The following is a 12,230-nucleotide window of genomic DNA, read 5'->3' on the forward strand; positions in this document are numbered from 1 at the left end:
ACTATACTACCTAGAGTGGAGACACTCACATAATAATTTGTAAATAAAGACACTCATATAGTGAATAACAGGAATATCTCACAGGTTCTGTCCTCATACCTCATTTCAATCCTTCTTCATTATCCACATTAAAGACTGCAGCTTAATCTCTCTCCTTTCAATAAGACTAAGTGTTTAAACAAAACACACCCAAGGTCCTGTACTGAGAGACAGTTATTGTTCTTTATTATTGGTTTCAATAGTCCAGGATTTTTTTTTTCCTTTGCAAACTAAGAGGTGCCTTTCATCTGTTTTGACTTTTTTCCCCCCTCAGATTTCTAATCAAGCTCAAACAGAGTTGAGAAATTGAAAGCAGCCGGATCCAAATGGAGCATTCTGAGTTTCACAGAACTCAGGCTCTTCACTGTGTCCTCCATGTATTAAAGGTCCATGTGCTGACCTTTCTTAAGGCTTTTTACGAGCTTGCAGTGTTTTCTCAGCAGATGGAGCTTCACTTCATAACTAAGTTACACAACATGTACACAACATGTACACACCACGGTTACAGGTAGTGTTGTAGTACTCCAAACCGGTCTCGAGACCACTTTTTGAGGGTCTCGTCTCAGAATTGAAAGGATTTTTTTCTTGATCTTGTCTTGGTGTCAAACTGGGCAACCCGAATGTCAAATCAATACCGGTCAAGACCACCGCTGATAGGCTATTATTTGTCCACGTCATTATTCATGATTAGAAGGAAAACGCCTCTTTCTAAAAGAAGAAATTACTTCACTTCATTCATAATTTGATTTGTTTTTATCCCCTGGGTATGTCAGCAATCTTCAGTAGTTACAGTCTTAGTGAGAGACACACCCGCTCCGCTGCGCACCAGATGATGATTTTTTTTTTGTTTTGGTCTTGCCTTGATCTCGTCTCGATCCCTTTAATGTCTTGGTCTTGTCTCTGTCTCGGCTCACTCTGGTCTCGATTAATGTGGTCTGTACGACAACACTAGGTCACTTACAGGTCACTCCATCTATTCAGAGGAAATCTTTGAAAATCAATGACATGAACCTTGGGTGAAGCTTTTTTTCCCCCCTTGGTCGAAAAAAAGGCTTTCTAGAATATGAAGATTGACAAATAAAAAGGCTGAGTAAAGCTCCTGCAGACACAAACTGTAAGTACAAATAAAAAGCACTAAACAAAGAATGCACTTACACTTGTATGCTGGGATATTTAGTTCCTGTCTGTTTCATCGATTCAATACGTTTATAAAATATTGTCTCATGTCAGTTTCTCTCGAGTTCTTTCATGTGTATTTTCTTTTAACCTGTGCAGGATCCATGATACAAAACCATCCTTCCTTAATCCTACCTGTAAGTCTTAGGCAATGTGTTTATTAATAAAATAAACTTCCTTCCATGCATCATCTTTGCAGCTGCATGTCCGTCACTGATTTATAGAAACAAGGAGAAAACAATCTACTCCTTCTCCACCAGATGTTTTATAATAAAAACACATTTAGAGTCAGCAGGATGATTTCAGCTGTGAATTTATTGATAAGAATGGTCCAATAAATAGTTTCCCACAGCATGACACAAGTGAATGGATCAAAACTGTTCTACATCCCATCAGTGCTTTCCTCTCCATGGCACACATCAATTTGCCACACATAACAAAACAGGTTTAGACATTGTGGAAGAGATCTTTGAGGTCAGCAGAGGAGACGCTGCCTTTGAGGAGGAGGACAGGAGTGTGTATGTTTCAAAACTAAGAGGGGGAGGGGGAACTGAATTCATTCTACAAGTTTTCCAGTAACATTTTTAAACATTATGGCAAAAAAAATAGAAAGATGCAGAGCTTGAAATGTTCAGCAGGTGTAACTAAATGAAGGCTTCTGAACGAGAAAAAAAATAACTACACATGACGAGTAGAAAACATGAATCCTGTCAGCCATCTTTAACAGAGTCAGAAGAACTGGTTTAGAAATAACAACACGAAATCCTCCTTCCCCCCCCCTTTTTGTTTGTTTCACAAAACCTGCCATTTGAATTCTGCCTGACAAGCTACACCACCTCATTTTATCTCAAATTCAAATCCAAGTGCAGATCAAACACGCAGAGTGAAATGACACGCGTTCTTTATCTGCATCTATGTTTGAATGTAACCCGACCGGTCCCAGAGACTCAAATCTTTCATCTGCATTTGGATTTTGATGTCGGTATAAAACGAGGTTTTTGTTCTTGCGTCCTCTTAGTGAGCGTGTGGTCTCCCTCTGCCTCGGCCCCTGCCGGCGCCACCTGGAGGTCCGTCCATAGAGCTGCGCGGGTTCCTGATCGTCTCGTCCACAGACAGGATGAGGCAGGCGGCCTCTGACGCCGCGGTCAGAGCGTTTATCCGCACGATGGCCGGCTCCCAGACGCAGCCAGCGAAGTTATCGGCGATGTCTTCGTTGTTGATATCCACGCCGTACCACATACCGCCCTGCAGCCAGATGACACACAGAGTCAGACGAAGCTAACATGATTCCCCTCTTCCGTATAAAACCCTGAGGCTTTTCAGGTATTTTTGGGGCGTTGTGTACAAAGTGTTTAATTTACGTCTTACCTGGGCGTGTTTGGCGCGCAGTTTGTTCAGGATGTTGGTGGCGTCAAAGCCAGCGTTGTCACACAGCTGTCTGGGGATGATCTCCAGGGCCTTGGCGTAGGCTCCGATCAACAGCTGCTGTTTTCCAGGGATGGTCCTGGAATAATCCCGCAGGTACTTGGACAGCTCCATCTCAATAGCTCCTCCGCCTGCTACAATGGAATCATTCTGCAATACAAAAAAAAAAAACAGTCAGGGTCAGAACGTTTGATGTTGCTGACAAAAGACTCAACTACTGAGGTGAGATCGAGAGCTTAATGTAGAAGTTCACACTGCACTGGTATGAACCACACGTGTGATCTTTTCTGAACACTCATCATTCACAGATCTACATTTCAGACTCACAAACTCTAGATATTAAGACTTCATCGTGTACAGTACTGCCAGAAATCTTCACGTTTCCTTAAACATCCAGGCGATCGACAAAATACGACGGCGACACCTCAAGCCTCGCTGCTAGACGAGATAAATGTTAAGTGATATCAGCGACAGCCGTTGATATCTAACACTATCCTGAATAAATCTTTTTTGCACAAATTAAGTGTCTGACCTTTAAGACTCATGAAACCTTGTGACAACTTCTAACTTGTAATGTGTCTTAACACGTCCCCTTTATGTGTCTGTACTCGCGACGGAAACTTGGGGGCATATATACCCTCCCGTTTTGTCGACTGACCTTGATCGCTCTGCGCACGATCATGATGGCGTCGTGCAGTGACCGCTCCGTCTCCTCTGTGAACTGTTCGGCTCCGCCCCTCAGGATGATGGTGCACGTCTTTGCCTTCGGGCAGCCCTTGAAGAAGTTGTACCTGCAGAGATGGGGACGGGGAGGGTTTGTGGCTGCCGCAGAAGACGACGCTTCCCCTCTTGAGAAGAGAAGCCGGGGGGTGCAAGATACAAAACTGGCCCCCCTTCTTACCTTTCTCCTCCGACCTGCACCTCTTCAAAGAGCTCGCACTGTCCCAGGACATCGTCTGTCATGGCGCCCACCGAGGTCTGGATGGAGCCGCCGCATGCCTTGAGGTCACATTACAAACAATCAGTCTCGTCAAAGCCGATTCTAACATAAGAAATAAAGTTCCACAACATGCAAACAAGAAGCCCATTGGAAGGCAACTTAACTTTAAAACGTTGCACAGACATGAAGTACTCGAGAGAATATCAAGCTAGAAAGAATTTACAATTTTTGTAGCAATATTTTCCTTCCATCATTTACTTCAAAACAAATTGGAGGTATTAAGAGTGTAATGCAATGTAAGGTATTCAGTGTCTGTGCTACCATCATGGTCCTCTTCAGATCCTCCTCCTGGACCCTGCCAGCACAGAACAGGTCCCTGTCGGCGAAGAACTGGGTGGCCACATCCCCGATGGGGAGCTTGGACAGGACCACCTTGGCTCCAGACTGATAGATCTTCTCCAGTTTGTCATACAGGATGTTCCACTCTGCATCCACAATCGCCTGGTAGTCCTGCAAACGAGGGGAAAGCAGGGTTAAAAAATAAAGTAATGGGCTCCAGACTGAGATGCACATTTCAGAACGAAACTTCCAGGATGTCCTTGATTGTCATTCTTAGTTGTTTTGGTCTTCCTACCTCCACAGATTTCACGCGGACCTCGGCGTTATCCTTCTCGGCCTTCAGCTCCAGCTCCACATTGAGCAAAGCGATCTTTGGATTGTCGTACCGCTTGGGCTGCATCTCAAAACCGGCGTAAGAGAAGGTCTTCTTAAACGCCACCCCGGAGACCAACTGAGAGTCCTGCAAATACAGAAAGTTTTACTTCAGTGGATTTCATTTCTCCGACCTATAAACGGATATGACGATTAAAGACGCAGATTCTTTTTTTGTAAGGAGTAAAAGATACAAACCTCAAGAGCTCCTCCTTGGACCTTCTTGATGCCAATCATCTTCAGGGACAGCAGCTCGTCCAGAGACATGACTGCATCCACCACCATCTTTGAGAAGAACCCCTTCTGACCGGCGATCAGCTTGGAGTTCAGGGCTGTTGCTGCACACTTCTCCAGCAGCTGCCTCTGCTCTCTGAGAGGATTGAGTGATGGACAAGGGTATTCAGGTTTGTATCACTAGATCAGTTCTTAAAAGCATCATTCAACCACATCGATATATAATCCATCAAACAGATCAAATCTGACTTGCAGAGTAGCTGCCTTGAGAACAAAGGGTTTCTATAAAAGTGAGCACTTACTGCTTGTCGTCTTTCTTCACAGGGACAGAGATCTCCTTGATCTTGTTGACAGCAAGGCTGGTGGCAGTGCGGAACGCTCTGATGATGGTTTGAGGGTGGAGACCCTCCTCCACGTACGACTTAAGCTGCTTCAGGAACTCAGCGGCCAAGAGAGTGACAGAGGTGGTACCATCCCCAACCTGAGAAAAATGCAGAGGAGAGAGAACAGATTGTGATTGGGACGCTCCGATAGTGGACGTCGAACTCTGATCTGCCGTCAATTTGACATTTTATCTGTGGACTTTGTAGTTTTTTTCCCAGGGATTTTAACAGATAAACTGCGTCAACTGAATTCAAACCTTGATCCAAAATGACTTGGATGACTAAGAACCAACACAGATACCTGAATTGAAACGTAAATAGTCTAAACACAGTTCTCACCTCTGCGTCCTGGGAGCGAGCAATGTCTACGAGGGTCTTAGCTGCAGGGTGGACAACATCCAGCAGCTTCAGGATGGTGGCTCCATCGTTGGAGATTGTGGCTTTACCTGGAAAACAGAAGTCAGTCGCACGTTTATTCCAAGCATCAACTCACCCCGTTTCTGTTCATTTGGAACATTTCCACCCTTCTCTCCTCACCTCTGCTATCCACCATCAGCTTGTCCATGCCCCTGGGCCCCAGGGTGGTCCGGACAGCCTCAGCAATCACCTACAGGAGAAAAAAAAATAAAATCACAAAAGGTATATTTAGACGGGCATTAAGTACACTTAAGACACAAACCACCAGATATAAAAAAAGACAATTCTTCTTACCTGGCAGGCATTGATGTTACTGACGAGCTGGGGGATGCCCTGAGAAGAGTCTGTCCCCTCCTTCAGCAGGATAACTGGTGTGGGCTGGAGTGATAAAAAGAAAAAGTAATGGTTGACAGATGATTATCAATATAATGGAGAGAGTTTAAGAAAATCAGATAAGTTTTAAACTTTAGCCTGAGCTGCATATATCAAACTGTACTTTTTTTTAAATCATATTTCTTTATTTATCTATCAGAGCTAGTATTTTGTACTGTTATCTATGAGTAACAGCTACTTATGCACATGGACCATCCATACCACCGTTTTTATCCTGGCTTTGTATTGTGGGCTCATGTTTTTTTGTATGGGTGGGATATGTTTGTATATATGTGTTGTGTTGTGTTGTGTGTTTGTATACATGTGTTGTGTGTGTGTGTGTGTGTGTGTGTGTGTGTGTATGCTGGCTGCTGGAACACCTAAATTTCCCTGCTGGGATGGATAAAGTTTATCTTATCTTTATCTTAAACTGAAGCTGAAAACAAAGCAATTCCTTAAAATAAGTCAGGTAAATGTTAAAAGTTCATACAAGTAAAATTACTATTGAGCTTAAAATTAGATAATATAAGTTCAGTGATACAGCTCATCACAACCCGGATGAACAGTCATCCGTCAACAAATAGTACATATTAATCAAGTGTCAAAAAATTGGAAGACACTAAATATTATTTAAAGATTTGATTAAGAATATTTGTGTTTTTCATTTAAAAACTAAGAATGGGAATATATACAACCAGGATTTAACTTAGCATTACTAGTCTTAAACAGGAAGATTAAATATGGAAGATTAAATGTAAATGTGCAAGAATAGAGTTGTAAATGGTTGTATATTAAATATGGAAGAGCAAATGTGCTTTTACATGCTTTGAAAATGATAAAACTGAAGTCAAAAACTACATATTATTCTTAGTTACTCCATTACTAGTACTAACAATTACACAGCAAAATCTGCCAATCAGGTGATTAATGATACATATTATTTATCAGCCTTTATCAGCCAGTCAATACTATGACAACTCAAACAAACAGGTGAGTAGATTAGTTGATGCTTTTTGCAGAAATCAGTAATTTCAGCATCATTTCCTCCACAGATGAGCTCCTCATACAAAGAGGCTTACAGCAGCTGACTTCATGATAACCTCATTAACAAAGGGATGTGTGATATCATACACAATGACAGTGTTAATCATGTACTAAAACCGTGGAACACATTTAAAAAAACCATGAAGCTACTTTGTTCATTGTCTTCCAGCATAAACAAGTTAGCATCGTATACGCCCATAGACGCCGGGTAGAGCTACAATGCTAACACCGTGTCGCTCACTTTTAAATGATCTAAAAGCTTTAATCAAAAAATAATTACTTCTAAAGACAGTTAAAGGGCAACAATCTTCAATGAGAGGAAGTCAGATGCGAATACATGTTGTTAATCATAAGGATGGTCATGGATTATGGATATCCGTTAGGTGCAGAAATGCTAACTCACTCACCATCATCTTTGCAGTTCCTTCGAGAAGCTTTCCACCGGCATCCGATCCCACAATGCTTTGCGAAGTGAGGCCGCTTTAGGGTGGTGTTCAAGAACTCAATCGACTGCTTTTGTCAACGCTATTAAATATGTTGTTTTTTTTTACACGTTTTCTGATATCAAACTCAAACTTATTGTTTTAACTTTCAAGACAAACGAAGAAGAAATTAAAGGAAATTCACTATAACATTATTAACAGTTACTTTATTCAATTCAATTCAATTCAAACAACTTTATTTGTCCCCGGGGGGGCAATTAAATTAAAATAAAATAAAATAAAATAAAATAAAATAAAATAAAATAAAATAAAATAAAATAAAATAAAATAAAAATAAATATAAAAATAAATATAAAAATAAATATAAAAATATTGTACGTATTGATACAGTATAATGCCTGTTTTTTATATTTCATACTGATTAACTTCCCCTTTCATTTGTTGTTTATTTTTTATGTTGACACAATTTACAAAGCTTAATTACTCAGCCTGTTTTTGTGACCGCAGCCACCCTATTCATTGTCATTGACTGTAGCTATTTATCTCTCAAGCTCCTGCTGCGTATTGACAGTGACACATCAAAAAAAAAGGTGGAGGTGTTGGTTGATTTGGCAAACAAATGTTTTGCCATCAGTGGTCAATTTGCATCAGGTTACAGTACATCAGGCAAACTTTGTCTGAAAGACAATTTTGTTGCTCCACTATCCTCTGTGCAGAAATATGCTCAGACATGCACAGCCTTCATGTGTGACATCATTTTCCAGAACCATTAACGTGGCATATTGAGCATGCAGTCTGTGACTTTGCATACTGTGATGCAAACAAAATAGAATGTACAGCAGGATGCTTTTTAATTTGCATTTTTTTAAAGTAAATTGGCACAGCTTTATCGTGCATTTAAAGGAGATGAGATCATCATTGTTTTGATGTTTTTTTTTTCACTGTCTTGATACCATTGATGCACTTTGTGGAGCTTAGTTGTGGCATCAGCAAATAGTTTCCCCCAATCTGCCACTTGCCTTTAACCTTGTGTAAAAAACAAGTCTGTTAAGATATTTAGATGTTTTGTTAGACGATATTGGATCCAGGAAGCGTGGTCATCATCTTCTAATTTCCAAACAGTCTTATACCTGCTTTCACTGATACTATATGCAGAATGTACCAGAGCTAACTGATTGCTATAGCCAATATAAAGACTCCTTCTCTCAAAAAAAAACAGAATGGAGATTTATATTATCATGATGCAATAGACTTTTATTTACCCAACACAACACGATAAACAAAAAAAACAAACAATGTTTGGCCCAACAATAAGAAACCGGCTGTGGAAACTAAACATTGGCCTACTATGATCACAAAAGACAAAATAATATTTCAAACTGTGGACAAATGTTTATGTGCCTAAATGTAGTAAAACCTGCAAATGGTGACACAGAATGATGAATGCTCTTCAACAATTCTTTATTATTTTACTGTTCTTTGTATTAGATACAGTTTGAAGGCACATATTCATGCTGCACTTAAAAGGCAATGCACCCTATAATAATACAAACTATAAGGTCACATATCAGAAACTAGAACAGATAACAGATTATATGGAGGAGAGAATACAGTTTAATGCATGCAGTAAATCAAAGGGCTTATAGAACAGTGTGCACATATAATAAAAAAGCATTTTTACTTCTTGTGTTAACGATGAACTAAAATAAATGATGTGCAATTTAAACAGTTTTCAATGAACTTCAAACTTTGAACGTTTTGACGTTTCTTTCTGCTTGAAGAGAAATATTGCATCATTTGTTTTTAGAAACAAAGATTTTCCCCCAGAGATGATGAAGGATGTGTGTGTATTTTAATACCAAGTTTAGAACCACATTACCCATAAACCCTCCTTTATCCTGTGTTTGTGTTTGTCCCGTCATCATCTTTAATCTGCTGGAGAAGTTCTTTCAAAATGGATTTTCCTCCAAAAAGTAAAAGAAGCTCTTTTTTAGAACTGCAGATTTTGCTCAAAGTAATAAAGCTGCAGTCTGTAAATAATAATGTGAATGTGGCACATTGATGACAGAAGCTAAACTAGGTGTTTTGAGAGCTCATACATGGCAGCATGCGCAGCCTGTGCAGATAGAGCAGAGGGTGCAGGTAGCTGCAGATGGTTGCAGCTGCTAAAGATACGGCCACATACTGACACTTGAAGGTTTTATCGAGAACTTTTCCTTCAACCATCAAGGTGATGTTGAAGGGGGTGTAGCTGAGTGCGATTACAGCCTGGATGATAACAATGGTGATGAATGCTTTCTTCTTTATGGAATGAATCTCTCCTTTAACCTTTGGCTCACCACTCCTCACTTTCTTCACCTTCCCTCCTTCTTTACAGCTGTTACTCTCTTGTTTTCCCTCCTCACTCACAACTGGACTGCTTTTGTGAGTCTCTACTTTCTCCTCCCCGCTTTTCTTTTTCTTCTTGTGCTCCATCATCTTCTTGTCCCCCGGCGGAGTTTTTTTTAATTTCTTGAGAACAAACAGGCTGCAGAAGAAGCCAGTGGCTACAACAGGGAGGAAAGCGGCGCATGCCTTGATGTTGGAGTGATGTGAAATAATAAATGCAACAGTGAGGATGTTAATGCACCACATGGCAACCAGACACCCCCATCTGTACTGATACCTCTTAAACCTGAAAAGCAAAAAAGAATGTCACATTGAATGAAAAATGTTTACTACAGATTATCTTTTCAGAGGCCGTGTGAGGTCAGAAATATGAACAAGCAAGGTGCCAGTAACGATGCATATTTTTAAGGATTGAATGCTGACAATAAACATAATCAAAAAGTGCAATAAAGGGTCATTCCAGCCATTTATTATCGCAATCCCAGCTTTAAACTTACAAACTCTCAAAGACCTTTCTGTCAAACTGAAATGCTTGTTTTTTTTTTTGTACTCTTCCTCATTCATTCAGTATTCATGTTTTTGAAGACGGGCGTTAACTGACTATTGTCGGTCTTGCCAATCAAAATCGACTTACAACACAGCCTGTAAACCTGATTTTATTTTTTGCTTTTTGACCCCTTCTTTTCTGGACTTCAACATCCCTTCAATTCAAATGTATGAATGTCTCATTACATAAACCTTTTGTGTGCTTTTACCGTAGATAGACAAGGGGTCGCACCACGGCCAGGTAGCTCTCCACACACACCAGACTTTGGAGAAGGGGCTTCATGAAAATTGCCGTTAAGTTCAGGGATAATGTCACAGTGAACACAATGCTACTCTGCCACAGAAAGCTATTGACCAAGAGTAGTGGCAGCATCATGTAGTAGGCAACCTGAGTGAGTGCCACGTGGAAGGGGAAGAAGTCTGCAGGGAGGACACCAGCCACCTTTGACCTTTCAATTGAATCAAGATTAAGAAAGCTGTCATATCATTTCATGGAGAGACAGGATGAAAAATGAAGTTTGAAAGAACTGGTTACAAAAAGGATACTGTATTCCAAAATGCCTGATTCAATTTAGAACATTTGTTTGGACAAATGAGCCGCACATGCTGAAATTACCTTTTCTTGAGGATGTGCCAGATGAGCCAGATGTTTAAAGGAACACCGAAAAGGAACTCAAAGCTGTAGGCAGTCATGAGGATGATGAGGCCTGTCGTACATCCACCAGTCATACACTCTGCCCAGTAATACTCCGCAGCTGAAGAGGGAGCGTTTACAGTGGTGCAGTTCATATTGCTGGAAAAAAAAAACAGGGAGTTGACAACATGTTTTGTTATAGCAAAACGGCCTGAAGATGCATTATTTGTGACCTACATTTTGTCTTTAAATCATAAAATGTACTAAAAAGTATCAGAAGCAAACCTTTCAGAGTGCAGAGAGAGTGGTGATCTGAAGGCAGCTTGTTTCGTGCCAAACATTTGTCCAGTGTTTGAGGGTTCATTTGAAATTGCTCCTGCTTTCATACACACTTTACATGAGGGATGTAGTGTAGATTTCCATAAAATATTACATGAACCATACGAATGCTGTGCCCACCACAAGGTTGTAGCACAAACATGTTTTTTGAGAGTCTGTTTTCCTCATTAAGTCAGAGAGACTTGATCACGGGAGTAGCCAGAAGAAATGGATAAATCTGCTGAAAGACACTCAATCCTGTAACCACTGATCTTGAATCACTGCATTTAAGCATTTAACTTGAATAATGTGTTTTGTGTGTGTGTGTGTGTGTGTGTGTGTGTGTGTGTGTGTGTGTGTGTGTGTGTGTGTGTGTGTGTGTGTGTGTGTGAACTAGCTCTAAGCTAACTCTGGTACCATGCATCAAAAGGCAACATTTATGTTTAATATTGTACATGGTCCCACTACAAAAACAATAAGATAAAGATAAATAAAGATAAAAGATAAATATATATAATATTATATTTATTATATATTATAAATATATAACATATAATATATATTAATATATATTATAAATATATAATATATATTAATATATTATATATTATATTATACATATAGTATATTTATTTATTTATTTTTTATATTATATATATTATATATAATTATATTTATATAAATAAATATTGAATATATATTGAAATAAAATATAAAATAAAATATATATAATAAATATTGAATAAAAAATTAGCTGTGTTACTATTTAAAAAGCATGAATAAGATAATTGGTTATGCCTAATAAGGTTAACCTTTTTAACTTCTTTTTAAGTGAAACGTGTACTTGGTCCATACAGTTTTCATTTACCGGTTATTCATTTCATTATTCCTCGATCATCTTGTTTGGATTCCAGCTACATGGCTATAAATGTGAAATTGGTAACAGGCGCTTTTGAACGCAACTTTCGCAAATATGCAGAATGCAGGCCTCTGATTGGTTTGCGCCTTGTCATCCTGAGTCTTCAATGAGCTCGGTATACAACCAGCATATTCTGCATGGGCGGAGCTATACCTCTCTGCAGACTCCGCCCGTACAGACACTGGCAGAAAACTAAAACAAGCGCTCCCAATCTGTTTTCCAAGACGTTGCGCGGAGTTTA

General features: G+C 39.7%; 2 protein-coding genes across 2 annotated transcripts in view; one reads left to right on the forward strand and one right to left on the reverse strand.

The window, feature by feature from the left end:
- The window catches only part of hspa12b (heat shock protein 12B), a 13,428-nt gene extending 12,023 nt beyond the window's left edge, over positions 1 to 1,405 (forward strand). Inside the window, exon 15 of the mRNA XM_065950308.1 lies at positions 1 to 1,405. This exon is cut by the window's left edge and continues 579 nt beyond it. The gene's annotated coding sequence lies outside the window, so the exon portion shown is untranslated.
- A 105-nt stretch (positions 1,406 to 1,510) lies between these two features.
- Positions 1,511 to 7,217, reverse strand: cct7 (chaperonin containing TCP1, subunit 7 (eta)). The gene is made up of 12 exons (XM_020643684.3): positions 7,149 to 7,217; positions 5,620 to 5,703; positions 5,446 to 5,515; positions 5,248 to 5,354; positions 4,828 to 5,006; positions 4,490 to 4,661; positions 4,215 to 4,379; positions 3,902 to 4,090; positions 3,542 to 3,639; positions 3,299 to 3,431; positions 2,584 to 2,790; positions 1,511 to 2,460 (listed from the first exon to the last, which is right to left on the reverse strand). The coding sequence occupies exons 1-12, from the start codon at positions 7,152 to 7,154 to the stop codon at positions 2,230 to 2,232; spliced, it is 1,641 nt and encodes a 546-aa protein (XP_020499340.2). The 5' UTR covers positions 7,155 to 7,217; the 3' UTR covers positions 1,511 to 2,229.
- Positions 7,218 to 12,230: the final 5,013 nt, after the last annotated feature.

The sequence above is a fragment of the Labrus bergylta genome, chromosome 22 (assembly GCF_963930695.1).
Source record: "Labrus bergylta chromosome 22, fLabBer1.1, whole genome shotgun sequence".
In the NCBI taxonomy this organism is placed as follows: Eukaryota; Metazoa; Chordata; class Actinopteri; order Labriformes; family Labridae; genus Labrus; species Labrus bergylta.

What these genes read in the sequence shown, in the direction of transcription:
- cct7 (XM_020643684.3), bottom strand. An exon ending in GTGAAGAAAGACGACAAGCA is followed by an intron (nt 4,662 to 4,827) that starts GTAAGTGCTCAC and finishes CAATCCTCTCAG; the next exon opens with AGAGCAGAGGCAGCTGCTGG. An exon ending in TCCAAGGAGGAGCTCTTGAG is followed by an intron (nt 4,380 to 4,489) that starts GTTTGTATCTTT and finishes CTGTATTTGCAG; the next exon opens with GACTCTCAGTTGGTCTCCGG.